This window comes from Cenococcum geophilum (genome assembly GCF_001692895.1).
Source record: "Cenococcum geophilum 1.58 unplaced genomic scaffold K441scaffold_40, whole genome shotgun sequence".
Lineage (NCBI taxonomy): Eukaryota > Fungi > Ascomycota > Dothideomycetes > Gloniales > Gloniaceae > Cenococcum > Cenococcum geophilum.
In genome coordinates this window covers 892,142-908,633 of record NW_027137598.1, presented here as the reverse complement: position 1 = coordinate 908,633, position 16,492 = coordinate 892,142, and the positions used below count along the sequence as shown (strand labels likewise).

The window sequence follows — 16,492 nt, the reverse complement described above, 5'->3', positions numbered from 1 at the left end:
TTTATAGCAAAACACTACCAAATTGAATATGCACGGTATATCAAGCGGTTTTAAGAATGCTGCACAAGAAAAAGGTAATATAGGCGTGGTATGGTGATATTGCTAGCCTCAAGGATTACAAAATAGACGTCTTGAAGCTCCAGTGCACCTAACGCTTTTATTTATTTAAATTCGCCCAGTGATTGTCAGTTTTTAGCCTGAATCTTATCGTTAAAGCAGCGATCGTGAAGCCAAAGCAATTAATCATCGCCAATTTTCACCGTGCCTTAATATTTGCAATAGAAGAGCTTCAATTTAATACATTACCTATAGATCTACTTTACGCGTTCCTAGTCGTCCAATTGCTCCTATATTACCGCTACCGTCCCATTATTTACCCCCGAGCCTCCTATTAAGAGCGTCGCACGCGACAATGCAACAATAGATTTAAATCGGGAAAATTGGACGACGCAGTCTTCTCAATCAGGTTTGATTTGGTTATTCTGGCCATTGGAAATAACCTAGAAAGTTGTGGGTGTTGATATAATAAAGCTCAAAGTAGGTGTATATACCCCGTGAGTATGACCAAAAATCTCGCACAGGCTCCAGACCTTCTGACGAAGGTTTTCTTGATGTGGTTTAGCGCGATGGTAAAACTTCGGTAGAAGGTCTTACTCGGGCCTTGTCCACCAAATAGATCAGAGCGTGATAAACCAACCATGAACATAATCCCGCTAATCCCTTGCTATGCATAACCGCGGCAATGTTAAACCAACCCTACTACCACATCCTCACTCTTGGTATATCAGGCTCAGGACCCTTCTTAATCATCAGTCTGTTCGGACTTTCTTGAACAGACCATTGGTGCTCACCTCAGCCTTCCTTTTCCCCAGCACTGAGTCTGGGGTATTCCTTCCTCCTCCGCCGCCTACGCCGCCCCCTCTGCTATATTCTTCCCAACAGGTGGCATGATATATTTTGTCGTTGACCTTGATCGCGTCCATCCAGACGAAATCGTTAGCATCTACAAGCCACTGCGGCTCAAATTTCTCTTGGCAAATCGGGCAAGGCGCATGGACCAGGGCTGCATCTGTGGGCACGTGGATATATTGATCTTTTGTTTCCTTCTTTGCCGCACCTGTCATTCCAGAAGCGTCGGTAGCACCGTTTGATATCTGTGCCGGGGCTGCATCGTCCTGCTCGCGAAATTCTATCCATTCCTTAGACCCTGTTAGTGATTATTTCAGAATCTCCCGTTTCACTGTTCAGACATACCCGTTCGTTAATATACCAACTCCGGTGAACACCACGCTTTGCGGCGTCCGGATCTTTTACCTTGAAATGCCAATCCATATGCCGTGTCTTCATTTCCTTGCCTTTGGCTGAAGTCTCGAATCGGCGACCGCACGTTGCACATTGATTCGGCAGTGCTTCATATAGCTTTGCAATCAGATTGGGACGGGATCTAGGCAATGCGTTAACTCATTTCGTTCATCAATTAATAAAACTACATACATACTTCTTAGTTATTGATGCAGTTGTCAGCTCAACATCATTCTCTACTCTTACGGATGAGGACCATGACTGGTCTACTGGCTCTGTAGATGGGAAGAGAGATGACACTGAAACTTGTGCTGGAGCCGGTGGTATTGGAGTGCCAGTGTTAGAGCCAAGCAAGTTTTGAGAGCGCAGAGCATTCAGCAACCAATCTGCACCTCCAACTGGATTTGCTGTTGCAGTTGGTTGCGAAAACAGTTGCGCCAACGACACTGGCGGAGGCGGGGCTGGTGTAGGAGTCGGGGCTGTAGGCGTAGCTGCAGGCCCGAACTGTTGCAAAAGCTGTGCCAGAGAAGGGGAGTTAGAAGGTATCGATGCTGACGGTACTGAAGGTCTATATACTGGTGGCGCAGACATGGGAGTCGACGACCCTTGAGTAGGGGTTGCAGACTGACGTAGGATTTGGGGGAGAGACACAGGCGTTGATGAGGGTTGTGGTTGTGGTAGATTTTGTGCAAGGAACTGTGAAAGAGAGAAAGGGGTACTGGGCTGTTGCACGGGAGTTGCCGACTGTGGTAAAACCGGTGGAAAGCTTGGTGTAGAATTTGAAACTGTAGTAGAAGCTGGAGGAGCTGGAGCTGGGGATAGCTGAATTACTTGCTCCTGTATCTGTCTGATCTGCTCTAGCGGTAGCTGTTGGTGCTGAAGCTTTAGAATTGTTTGCAAATCAAAAAGCGCCTTCAACTTTTGCTGTATCCCCGTGTCCGAGGGATTTAAGGCCCACTCGCCTCTCACAGAACCGATCAACTTCTCGATGTCGGAATTAAGTTTATCGAGATCAATTGATGCCTCCCTGTCTGTGAAAGTTGTTACAGGTGGGAACTGTGCAGGGGGAGTTGGTGGAGGAATCTGCGCCCCATACTGTTGCGGTATAGCCTGTCAATTTGATATTAGTTAAGCCGGAAAGGTGGTCGGAAAACGTACCTGTCGAACTCGTGGATCATTAGAAGGGGTATACCGAGAAGTACTCTGTGGAGGAGTCGGTGTGTTTCTCCATGGGACAGCTGGAACCGGTCGGGCAGGCACTGCATGTAAGGCTTGCTTTTGTGACAGTGCTTGCTGTTGTATTGCTACCGTCCTGTATTTGATTAATGCATTCTCGATATCTCGAGTAACTTCGCTGGGGAAAACAGGCCGGGTATCCATAGATTCTGGAACAGGCTGTTTCCATGTTTTTAATAGACCCTCCATTGCTTTTCTAGTGGGCATATCCATGAGGGTGTAAGCGTCCATGAATGTCCTGTACAGATTCCGACCTAGGTACACGGTGTATGGCGTGCCCACGTTTTTGACGATCGAGTCAAGTACATAGAGCGCGGGAAGCTTCCATTCCGGTCGAGTCTGCAAGAAAGTTAGCTATCCGAGACAATATTTTCTGAATGGCTCATTAGTCGGGAGGTGTATTAGGGCTATTCCGCCGCATTCTTCCTTACCGATCGAATGTGATTTTCCAGCTCTCTAGATATTGCCTGCGCATGCTCTGTGTTTTCTTTGGCGATGATTGTTAGATTGCTTATTTCTGGTCTACTGTTGATTTTTAAGTCTTGTAGAGCGTCTTTGAAGTCAGCAGCAACTTCAGCTGAAGGTAGAGCAAAAGACATGATGGGCAACTGCGTTTCTTAGAACAACTTCAAGGCAAAATGCTATGAGTTAGAGATCGCGGGGCTTGTAAGACAGATTGGGCTGCAGCTACAAGCTGGTCTTGTCCGCCGCGTCGCAACCGCTCCAGTGCAGACTGACTCCTAGTGTCAGGCGAATGAAATTCAACTTCTTCCTCTCTAACACAGGTATGAAAGGCTGTATGAATCGTTGCTAGCTATAATCCCACGCAAGGCAAGAACAGCGGATCCTGCAAGTGTTCACTAAGACAGTGATGAATATCTCCTCCGCTCTGCCGCCACCACAACAGCCCAAAACGTCACCCTCAACCTCCAGCCCACCAAGAGCAGAATATACGTGCGTGCTTGGGACAACGACGGTGCAGCGCCGGATCCAGACAATGAAGGCACGAGAGCAACTGATAAAGCGAATCAGCGCAAGTCGGCGGTCGGAAGTACTCTGGAGAAAGCAGATGATGTCGAAGCAGAGAGCAGAGGCGCTAAATATGAGGAAGGAGGGATCTAATTATATGCCGACGAAAGAGGTGAATGAGTGACGATGAGTTGCTTGAAAGTGTATAAGATGAAGGGCTGGACACTCCGAATCAGTTTTGATGAGTCAGCAGCGCCAAGGAAGCCGTTCCATTGTCCCGCCATGCGCTCATTGTCCGTTCCTTCTATGCCTCATCCTTACCTGCAAACCCAAGGCAAACACTAAAACTCAACAAACCCAGCCGCCCAAGAAGCCGCTATTATCATCATGAGACTAGCTATTTTCTCTCTCCTTGTGGCGCTTCTAGCTGCCTATGTGATGGCGGTGGCGCCCCAGAAGTCTGTCATTGTTAGCTATCCAGACAATACTCCAGATTCCGTCCTTTCTAAGGCGAAAGAGGCTATTGTCAAGGCTGTGCATATACCCGCCATCGCGTCGTGATTCGATCGCTAACACAAACCTTATAGGGAGGTGTGATTACGCATGAATACAGTAAGTAGATGCCTCATCTTCATAAAGCTTTTTCCAGGCTAACAGTTTCGCAGAAATCATCAAGTAGGCCGTTTATTTTCTACCGATGATGGAATAACTTTAACACAATCCACAGAGCCTTCGCATGCAACGCTCCTGCAGCTATCCTCGAAACCGTTCAAGCTTGGGGTTCGCAGTACAATGCCGTGATTGAGGAAGATTCGACGGTTAATGCCTACGGCGGCAACAACTAAACTGCTGGGTAGTGACTGTGCTGGACCTTTCCCACCCTTAGCCTCGTTGTCATGTTGTATTAGTGTTCAAGCTCTGCATTACTCGTTCGTTCATTCCGGCGTCAAGTAAATTTGCTTAGGGAAAGGAATTATGGGAATCATGGAAATTATGGCAGAAATTCTGCAGGTGTTCTTGGCTAGGGGGAACCAAGTAAAGGCATGGGTAGGAGTATACTCTTAAAATCGAATGAATTACGTTTCGATGAGAGTGTAGACGCTTTAGCGCAACTTAAAACATGATTTTAGGAGAGCTTAACCCTCCGTTATAATGATCGGTCTTGAAATAAGACCTGAAGTATTCCTGGGTACATGATAAGTTATAAAATTCACTAGTCTGAAAGGGTGGTAGTTGGGGGATTTGTAAGATCGGGAATCCCTGGATCTACAATTTGGTGATGATGAAATTAACAATTACAGTCAGTTGCGAAATATCGTGGACTCGGGCCGGAGTAAGCCCGCGCATCCTCCACCACTATCAAAACGATGCACCCCCTATAGCCACACTAACATAGCTCTATATTTTACAAATAGAGTCCTATTTAAATAGGTCTACTTTAGGACCATAAAATAAGCCCTTATTTATATAGTTTAGGGCTATTTTAGTAGAGTTATAGGGTATACTTTTTTTTGGGAGAGGGTGGTTGGATTAGCGCAGAGCCTTAATTTAAGTTCTGTCGCTGCTTTGAAGTACCCTATATAATTCTACTAATACCGACCCAATTTATATAAATAAGGGCTTGTTTTATAGCGCTAGAATAGGGCTATAAAATAGGCCTCTATTTATAAAATATAGAGCTATATTAGTATGGCTATCCCTTGCACCGATGGTGTGCACAAGTTGGTGGCCCGTGCGCGCACCTACCAAAATCATAGTCGTCACCGAATGAGGCTATAAATATATAGAACAAAGCGTATATAAGCTTATTTCTTGGTGTTTAGTTAATCTATATATTCCTTCCAGCAGGGCCCTTCCTTGTAAAGCGGAATTCGATAAACCTTACAGCTAAAACGAGTCCTTGGCGCCCTCTAAGGTCTCTTTAATTCGCCACTACCTGGTACCTTTCTTACTGTATTCTTTAAGAGCTTATAAAGAGGCTTTCTAAGAGGTTCTACTACCTTAGTTAACTTCCTGCCTGCTTGCAAGCAAGCTAAGCAAACGACGACCTTATTATTAATCCTCTCTAGCTTATATCCGTGTTCCACCGCTGGCCGTAGTATTATTTGCCTTATAGGGACTTATTTCCGGTAGCGCTTCGGCGCTTAAATAGAGGATTTAAAGAGACGGTAAATAAGCTTCTGGAGGAACGCTTTATAGCTAGCTTTATGCGGCCAGCTAGGGGATATAAAGGAGGATAACTTAAAGCAATTTATCGCTATCCCTTAACCCGTTGATTTGGGTCCTATGGTTATCGATAAGGGACCAGCCAATCGGAGAACCCGGTTTAATGCAGGTGCCCAGTCAAATCCAGTAGCGAATTCTCTAAGGACCCCAACGGGTTAAGGGATAGTAGTAAGAAGGAAGTTAAATAGCGGCCACTAAGTCTTGCGGAAGCGTCTATGAGTTAGATAATACGACCTCATTTAATCCGCAGTATTAACACCTTTTATAAAGTAATTATAGTAATCTATAAGCGTTAGAATCGCCAGCCAAACTCTAGTATTATCGCCGAAGAGCTTGCGGGTCTATAAGGAGCCACTAAAAGTTCTAGCTGGCCGTTGTTAAAGCCTTATTATCTCTTTAGAAACTAGTAATATATAATATTAGTGCTATAGTATTAAGCTTTAGCCATTTAAATAGACTTACAATCGCTAATAGTACTTATAAATAATATAACCTAAGCGTCTTTCTAAGCAAACTCCATTACCTGGCCGTCCTTTAAGACCTCTATATATAGTTTACCCTATAGAATCTGGTTATTATAGTATAGTTTTAGGTTAATAAGGTGGGAGCTTATATATTACGGCACTGACCTAACGCATACTGTTTTATACTATCTTGTACTATTTCCTACTATTAGCTAGCCTACCACTAGCGACTTAGCGGCCGGCCCTACTATTTATATATAATACCCCCTTTCCACCTTCTTCCCCTCTTTATACTATAATGTAGTTATTTAGTCTACTTTATTACAGCACTATAACAGTTTATAGTATCTTTAATTTACGCCCTATCGCGATTACTAATTCCCTATACCCTAGCCAATTAACCTCCGCCCTAGAGCAATCGCGACCTGCGCGCGCCCCTACTAAAACTAATACGTCTTTAGTACAGTCCTAAAATGATCCTTAGTTTTTACCTAGCGCCTAGATAGGCGACACTAATGACGCCGAAATAGCCGAAACCTAAAACCCCCGCGACGTTTTTGTAGACCTCTTTATAGAGATATACCCCAATAATATATGGATAATCCACCGCTCCCTACTATACCCTAAGACCTTTAAGCCTAGTAAAGCTTACCTTACCCTTATTAACTATACTAACGAGTTCCTTAATAATATTAAAGTAGGACTATAGTATATATATAACACAAACACCGCTAATAAAAAAGCTAATAAAAACCTTAGTGCCCTTATCGCTTCCTAAATAGGAACTATTAACTCCTAAGTAGAGACTATTACCATTTTAAAATAATTAACCCCTATAATAATGGTAGTAACCTAGTAAAAAAAACGGAGATCTAAAGACCCGCCAATATTTAGCGGAAAAGGCACCCTACTAGAATGATAAGCTAATTTTAAAACCTAGTATATTAAGATTAAGGCAGTCTTTAACTAGGACTAGGACTACTTTAATATAGTTTAGTCCTAGATCCTTTATATCTTAGATATACTAAAGAATAAGGCCTATAAGTTTATTAAGTAGGGCCTAAAGCTTATATATAAGAACCTAAACAATACATCTACGTGGAAATGGCCTACTAAGGAAGATATACTTAAAGACCTTACTGCCTATTATAAGGTCCTTAATATAACCCAAGTCGCAAAGAATAAGCTTAACTATTTCCCCTAGGGTAAGCGTAATTACTAGTTCTAAAAGGGAGAGCTTAATAAGCTAATAGTCCGCGCCAAGAAGATAGATAAATAGAAGGTAGACCTACTCTAAAAGTTTATCTCTCTAAAGATAGAAGAGCTAGTACTTAGACTTACCCACGAAATTAATAATAGCGACTATATAGGTTAGAGTAAGTAGATAGATGTATTTGCTAAAAACCTTATAAACTATGCACACTAAGCCAACCTTAAGAAGAACGCTAACCACTACCTACCTACCTAAGCCTCTGCCCCTATATTAACCCTAACCCTAGCAGTAACTAGAGAACCTATAGATCTTAATAGAATCTTAGATATAGAGCGTAAGCGCTATATTAATAATAGATTATACCTTACCTATAGCCTACCTAGCCACTAAAAGGATACCTATAACCCTATTAAGATAGTAAACCTAGTCCTAATACCACCCCGTTAAATAACGCGAACTAATAACTATAGACGTGGTGACTGTAGAGTCTATTATAGACGCGGCGACCGCGGAGCCTATTATGGCCGCGGCGGATAACCCCCCCCTTTAACCCTATAGCTTAGTTACTCTAAACTATACCCTATATAGGAGCCTAACCCGTTAACAACGCCTAGTATTAGCGACTTCGCGCTAGCGAATACGAATACGGCTACGTTATTAGCGAGGTATTGTCTTCCTATACCCTAACTAAAACTAAGACTAATACTGCTAGCTAAACGGACACTGGACCGCCCTATTAAGACAGCTCTATACCCTAGTTATTAAAAGGCAGACCCTTAGACTAAGTTACGTTTAAGGGTTTAAACTATATAAGGAGGAAGACGAAAAGATTAGGTCCCTATTACTAGATCAATTAGTCCTTTTTATTAGTAAACTACTACTTAATCTTAGATTAGTAAATAGTAATAAGAAATTAATCATTATTTAAACTTAACTCTCCTTACTACGTAACCTATACCCTTAAGTTTATATTAATATAGTAAGCCTAATAGACTCTAGTAGTACTATAATAGCATTTACCAACGCAGAGTTTATTATAAGAAAGTATAATATTATAACTAAGAAGCTGCTAGCACCTAGGCCACTACGTCTTGCAGATAGTATCCTAACTTCGCTTATTACGGACTATTTTACCGCCTAAATATTAATCGGCCTCCATACTAAAGCTATACTCTTTTTATTACTAAACTCTCGCCTACTACCCTAATTATCCTAGGTATACCCTAGCTTTAAAAGTATAAGCCCTATCCCAGCTTTAGGAAACTTAAGATCTACTTTAACTTAAATTATTACTCTAGGCACTACCTCCTATAGGGGATAACCGACGCTAGTAGGGACACCCTATATAGATACTTAGCACTACTAAGCCTAGTGCCTAGGACTATATATAAAGCCCTAATAGTAGAAGACGCCCCTAATAAAGGGGAGCCTATATAGCTATAAAGAAACAAGATAGTAGAAGACTGGACTACCCTAGTACTTAAGACTAAAATAATAGGCTAGCTAGCCCTACCAAGACTAAGGAAGAAGGTCTACTTCGCGCCGCTATTACTAAGAATCTAACCCTAACCTAGGCACTATTTAAACCCTAGCCGCCTAGCCTAATACCTAGAACTAAGCTATATGCTATATACGTACACTATAGCTTACGTTATAGTAAGGACTAGCTATAAAACTACTAAGACCCGGATAATAGAAACCGCGCTACTATAACGCCTAACCTTATACCTATCTCCTACGCGTACCGTATAGGGCCACCGCCTTATTTCCGCCCCCCTGGGCCAACTAAGCCGTATTAGCCTAGCTATAGCACTGGAGAATTAAACACACCCTAACCTAGATGATATTAAATATACTTATGCTATTAATTTTACCCAGTTCTATAAATAAAAAGACGTAAAGGTAATAAGGATTTATATAGCGGAGCTAGTAGAACTAGTTAAATAAAATAAGTACTAATAGCTGCTTAAAGAGCTGCCTATAGGCCTAATAGAAGTACTAAACCTATTAAAAAAGGTCTTTCCGCTAGCTAGTAGAAGGCGACTATATAATAAAGGAAGCCCGTAAAGTGCTTTCCCCCTATTTTTATAACTTCCTTAAGATAAATCTAAAAACCAAACCCGAGCTTTTATATTAAAAGATAGTTAACACTAATATTAAAAAATTCCTAAAAAGCAAACTAGGATTAACCTGTAAAGACATTCTACAACGCCTACTAAAGGAGTTTAGTAAATATATTAAGCACTTCTTTCCTAAAAACGTAGATAAGCTGCCCCTTTACTAACTATAGGACTATAAAATTAAGATCACCCCTAGAAACTAGGCCCTATACTATAAAAATAGACCACTCTTACCTGCTAAACTTAGGTGTATAAAGAAGTGGATTAATAAGATATTAGATAAGGGTTTTATCCGCAAATCAACCTCACTAGCTACTATACTACTCCTCCTCGCTACTAAGCCTGGCGGCAGTATATAAATCTACTATAATTACTAAGGCCTAAACACAATTATTATTAAGAATTAATACCTACTGCTACTAATCCGCGAAACACTTAATGCACTTTATAGTGCTAAGTACTTTACTAAACTTAATATAATTACTGTATTTAACTAAATCCGGATTATAAAGGGCTATAAGTAGCTTATAGCATTTATTACCTAGTTCGGACTCTATAAGATACTAGTTATACTATTTAGCCTCTATAATGTACCCACTATATTTTAAAACTATATTAACTATATTTTATATAACGCCCTTAATAACTACTACTGTCGGGAATGAGGCAAGCGGTCGTCACGTGTCGCCGCGGCACTAGCGTGGCGAGGAGCCTTAAGCTCCTCGCCCTTCCTTATTCTAATTAAAAAGCTTTATTAACCAACATCACTATAACCTACTTAAGTAGTTGTTATTGGTAAGTCACCCTATATAACCAACACTAATTAGTAGTTGAATATATAGTTAACTACAGAGCAGCTAGGTCTTTAAATAGAAGAGATAGTTTTATATAGGGGTGCTATATGCGCTTATATGGAATGAATTCTGGCGACACTATACTACCTTAGACTTGCGGAAAACTAGTAATAGAAGTGTTATTAAGTACTAGGAGATACCAAGTTACGTCTATTACGCAGAACAACTACGTTTACAAAGATTTAGTTAAGTACTTTAGGTTAGAAGTGTTACTAAACCTAAGGTCCTAAGTTAACGTCTGAAACGCGTTAACTATATCTTAAATTACCTACCTCTTAACAGCAAACCTATGAGATTCTATAAAACCGAAAATCCTACCTACCTTTAACATATGACACCCCATTGATTTTACTTCTACAGTTCAACAGCTGCCTTCTATAAATCTTGATCTACCCCCTACTCGCCACTAAATACACCTACGGACGTCCGCCACTATGGCGTTAACCTACCTAAAGAAGTACGAGAAAGATATTAATTTAAAGACATAGAATAAAGATATAAGTAACTTTGTAAACGCTAAGCTATAAAATCTAAATGGATTCTTATTATACCGCATGGCATACTATAAAGATAGTGAATACGACGATACCGCGCTATAGGAATGTATAAGGGAGGACTTTATTAGATAGACAAAGGAAATATAGGCTTCCGCGAACAAGGATATTATATAGGACTTCTATAACTTTCTACGGGAGAATGGAGTATTTGTACCCATAAATAGGGGTAATATTAGAGATAATATTTAGAAGTAGGTTCTTGACGTAAAAGAAGAGCATAAATGGACTCTATAAGAGATTAAGCAGTAACTACGCGCTATAAAGAAGCTTAACTCTTAAGGGAATCCTAATAACGGACAGCTATAAGCAACACCTTAAGTTCCTTAAGAACGTCCGCAGTAATGTCCGTAGTAATATCCGTAAGAACTTCCGGAAGAACCTCCGTAAGAACCTCCACAGATAACCTTAGGCTATTAAATACCTTAAGTTCCTTAAGCTGTCGTATTTTAACCCGTGCCTTAAGCTCCGTCTACATAAGCTCCGTCTATATAAGCTTCGTCCGCGCAAGCTCCGTTCAACTCAAGTGCCAAGACGTCTCCCCTAACCCCTACCGCGCTTAGACAACCGGCATAATAAGCTAGATCTATAAACGATATCCTAACCTACCACTAGTAAGCTTGATAAGAATCTCCGTAAAAACCTCCGCAGTAATATCCGCAGCAATATTTGTAAGAACCTCCGCAGTAACCTTACTAGCAACCTCCGTAGTAGCCTCCGCAGAAACCACCATAGACAACCTTAGGCTATTAAATACCTTAAGTTCCTCAAGCTGTCGTATCTTAACCCGTGCCTTAAGCTCTGTCCCCATAAGCTCCGTTTATACAAGCTCCGTTTATATAAGCTCCGTCTATACAAGCTCCGTCTATATAAGCTCCGTCCGCTTAAGCTCTATCCTACTAGTAATCTCCGTAGTAATCTCCGCAGTAATCTCCGTAGTAATCTCCGTAATAAGCCTTTACTTCTCTATAAACATTTAATAAGCTTTAGAAGATCTAGCGTGGAGGGGAATTTTAAGACTCCTGTAGTTCCTAAGGTAGCTATAGAGGTGGCTACCAGCGTGATCTAGATAGGAAGTTCTTATAGAGGGTACCATGAAGAGAGAGTAATGTAGGGGGGGGGAGCGGTTGGAATGGCATAGTTACATAGGTAAAGTATAAAGAAAGAACTGCTAGTATTTGCGGTAGCTATAAACCCGATAAGCCTTATGCTAATATGCCCGCGACACGAACTATAAACTAGATAACGATAGCGCTAATACGCCTGCTATTACGAACTAACCCTATAATAAGACTCCGTGTTAATCTACCTACGGAACCGACCCTGTGCTAGTACCGTACTGCTATTATAATAGACCCTTGCTGCCCTACCTGCAGCTAACCGACTCCTACTACTTCCACCTGCGATATTCTGCGGACCCTAATTTTAACTAGCTAATTAGGATTTTCCATACCCGGCATAAAAAATCGCTATTGGCTTGCTTATAACTAGCGCCTTAGCAACCCTAACACGATATCCACTAACGACTCCTTAGTAAGAAAGCACCACGTGCTAAGAGGCAAATTTTAGAATAGTGAGACTTATATTACAATGGTAATAGTAAGTAAGGAAGATCGATATTTATTACGCTAGTTAAGCAGTAGTTGTATATAGATGGTAACTACAAAAGAAGAGTTACTAGTGTTGGGAATAAGGCAAGCGGTTGTCACGTGTCGCCGCGGCACTAGCGTAGCGAGGAGCCTTAAGCTCCTCGCCCTTCCTTATTCTAATTAAAAAGCTTTATTAACCAACATCACTGTAACCTACTTAAGTAGTCGTTATTGGTGAGTCACCCTGTGTGACTAACAACTATACTACCTACCTTAATAACGTCCTTATCTTTTTTAAAATACGCGCCGAATATATTAAGTATATAAATAAAATCATCTAAAGACTTAGTAATACTAGACTTTAAATTAATATTAATAAGTCTAAGTTCTACTCTACTAAAATAAAATACCTCGGCTTAATTATCTTAACTAATGGCATAACTATAGACCCTAAGAAGGTATAGGCCTTATAGAAATAAAAGGACCTAATATTAATTAAAAAACTATAACAATTTCTTAGCTTCGCGAACTTCTACTAACAATTTATTTAAGGCTACTCTGCCATTGCTATACCTATAATAAAACTCTTAAAGAAGGATATTAGATAGCTATAGGGACTAAAATAAGCTAAATTGTTTAAGGCCCTTAAGGGAGCCTTTACTTTAGCACCAGTACTAGTATACTATAACTATATAAAGAAAACAGTAGTAGAGATAGACGTATTAAATTAGGCTTCTGGCGGAGTCTTTTCCTAGTATAATAATAATAGAAAATTAAAACTAGTTATATTCTTCTCTATAAAGTACTCTATACTAAAGTATAACTATAAAATCTATAATAAAGAACTCTTAGCTATTATTAAGGCTTTAAAGGAATAGCGTCCTAAGCTATAAGGGACTAAGAAGCCGTTTAAAATCATTACCAACTATAAGAACTTATAGACATTTATAACTACTAAGTAGCTAAATTAGCGCTAAGTCCGGTAGGTAGAGTTCCTTTTATAGTTTAACTTTATAATTATATATAGACCTAGTAGCAAAGCTACGCTCCCTAACGCCCTAAGCTAGCTACTAGGAATAAGGCCTAAGGACGCTAATAATAAACGCCTCCGCTACTAAGCCTAAGTCGTTATACCGCCCTAAAAAGTTAACCCTATAATCTTAGAAGAATTACTATATAAGTCCCGTAACTCTAATAATATAAAGTTTATAGCTGCTCTAGACCCTAAAATAGCTAAAAAGTTACTAGACAAGTTAATCTAGCTAAAATACTAGGAGAATAAACTCGTAAGAGATATAATGGCAGCCCTACGTAATTGGAAAGCTCGCTATTAGCTAAAGAAAATTAGGAAATTACTTTGTTATAATAAGTTAGAATATAGTATCGTTAACGGATAGATTTACTTCCGCTAATATCTTTTTATCCCTAACACCCTAAACCTCCACTTAGAAGTTACCCATCGCTTTTATAGTAGTAGCCCCGCTAGTTACCCCGACTGGGTTAAAACTCTTAACCTCTTAAACTAAATATACTAGTAGCTAGGAATCTCCTAGTTCACAGCTACCTTTATTAAAAACTATACCCTATACTTTCGCATTAAGACCCCCTATTCTGCCCCGCCCGGTTTCCTAAAGCTATTAAAATTACCTACTTACCCGTAAACCGATATCTTAATTAACTATATTATAACGCTGCCAGTATACTAACGCTACGGTAAGGTATATAAATATATCCTTATTATTATAAACCGCCTAACTAAAATATAATACCTTATTCTAGTAATAGGACTCTTAATAGAGGAGCTAGTTAATAGCTTTATTAATAATATATATAAGCTCTACGGTATACTAAGTATAATTATCTCCAATTGCGGTATATAATTTATTAGCGACTTCTAGCGATAACTAAGTAAATGCCTTAAGATAACCTTATAACTAAGCTTAGCCTAGCACCTAGAAACGGACGGCTAAACTAAAATTATTAACGCTGCCATAAATAAATACCTTTATGCTTTTGTTAGCTTTATATAGGACAACTAGGTTAACTACCTATTGCTTACTAAGTTTGCTATAAATAACTAAGTTAATAAAAGTACAGGCATCTCCCCATTTTTTACAAACTATAGCTTTAACCCTTGCCTCGGAATTAAGCCTACTAGCCCCTACCTACTAATACTATTAGTATAAGTAAAAAAGAAGTTCTTCCGCGCAGACTCTATAGCTAACCGCTTTAAGCGGATATTAATATAGCTTAAGGCCCTAGCCTAGATTTTATAGTAACGCTATAAAAACAATACTAATACCTATAGGGACGAGAGCGCGTTATTCTAATAATAATAATAATAATAATAATTCATTGCTTAACGTCCGATTCGGATCCCTATTGGGCCCACGCGGACTACTCCTTATATATATATAGGGAGAAAACTCTATTTAAGAAAACCCTATAATCCATCTCCCTGCCTTTTAGGACTCGCCTATAGGGCGCCTACGGGACGCCTACGAGTCACCTGTGGTGCTCCTGCTACCTTACTTTTTGACCTCCTTAGGAACTACTGCTGCCGTAATAAGCCTACGGACGCGCTAGTATTATAAACTTTACTCTACTACTATAAAGACATTAGGGGGCACCCGTTGCTCACCCCCCTACCTTCTATTATTATTTCCTTTGCAACCCAGAACTGGTTTAGTACATTTTAGCTAATAAGCTACTAGGTAACCGCCTTAAGGCCTTTTTATATTAAGAGCAGTATCTTATAGTTCTCTATGCTAGCTACTAAAAGCATTACTTCTTAGTTAGTATATAAGGGGCATAGTAGTATTATATGCTTTAGTATCTGTCTTAGCTAGCTATATTTATATCTTGGGCTACCTACTAGGATACCTACCTAGTAGAGCTAGTCTTTTAGTCCTATTACTCCTATTCTTAAAAGTATTACTATTATATTTTCTACCTTTATTAGGCCTTCTCGGAGCCCTAGAGTATTTACCCCCTATAGCGTTAACTATGCTACAGCTTAGGTTCTTCTTACCTTAGTTAACCTCTGTACCTTTAACTCCCATACGCCTCTCCAGCGTTAGTCTAGCTAGTATTATATTGCGGTAGTTGGTTTCCCAGCGTTCTTTTATACTTTACTTTAGCTCTTTTCTCTCTCTTACTATTATCCTTACTGGCCTTTTACGTGTCTCCCTTTTTCCTCTATATAGGCCTGGGCCCTAAAGCAGCACTATTCTTCTTCTGCTTTCTTTACCTGTTTCTCTAATATATCTTCCCTACTTTAGGGTTATTAGTTTGTTCTCCTATAAGGCGCCCTAAGGTCCCTCTATAGTTTATTTAGGCGTATCTTAATATACTTTATAATATTAGAGTTACGTTCCTTTTGCGCCCTTTATATTGCAGTGGCTTTAATATATAGTTATAGGGGGGGAATATTAGCTTCCTTCTTAAGCAGTGCTGTGGCCGTTCGCTTATATCCGCCTATTATACTCTAGAGGTAGGCTATTTAGACCTTTTAGAGTAGTTTAAGGAGCGATTTAGGGGGGCCTTTTTTAGATTCTCTAATAGCCTAAATACTGGACCTATACGTTATGGTTGGCCGGACAACTGCTATATATAGTAGGCGTAACCTCTAAAAGTATAGGCCCTATATAGAATTAACAATCCTAGATAATGCGATGTACTGTACTTAGCCCTTACGGGCCGCTTAGGCCGTATGTGCGCTCTACTAGAGCTTACTGTCTACCCATACTCCTAATACTCTTAGGCCCTAAACTAGCTAACCCCTAAAGCCTTAGATATAAATTATGTGCTAAAGATCTACAGATTGGTTGCGTTTTCTTATAAAGTGGATTAGCTGGTATTTCTCTAGTGAGAATTAGACTCTATATTGTCTTACCTATTTTATATAGGTATTGTAAGCTTTCTCTAGCGTTCTGCAATTCTCTGCGGCTGTTAGCCCGTATATA

The 16,492-nt window shown here is 40.0% G+C and overlaps 2 protein-coding genes across 2 annotated transcripts; one reads left to right on the top strand and one right to left on the bottom strand.

Moving 5' to 3' along the window:
- Positions 1-809: 809 nt before the first annotated feature.
- On the bottom strand, positions 810-3,137 carry K441DRAFT_688971 (uncharacterized protein; the record flags this gene model as incomplete). The annotated part of the gene is made up of 5 exons (XM_067652252.1): positions 810-1,199; positions 1,255-1,444; positions 1,499-2,412; positions 2,461-2,877; positions 2,970-3,137. The coding sequence occupies 5 exons, from the start codon at positions 3,135-3,137 to the stop codon at positions 810-812; spliced, it is 2,079 nt and encodes a 692-aa protein (XP_067500751.1).
- A 757-nt stretch (positions 3,138-3,894) lies between these two features.
- On the top strand, positions 3,895-4,697 carry K441DRAFT_616419 (uncharacterized protein; the record flags this gene model as incomplete). The annotated part of the gene is made up of 4 exons (XM_067645743.1): positions 3,895-4,041; positions 4,095-4,119; positions 4,173-4,182; positions 4,235-4,697. 4 exons carry the CDS (start codon positions 3,895-3,897, stop codon positions 4,350-4,352), a joined length of 300 nt encoding a protein of 99 aa, XP_067500750.1. The 3' UTR covers positions 4,353-4,697.
- Positions 4,698-16,492: the final 11,795 nt, after the last annotated feature.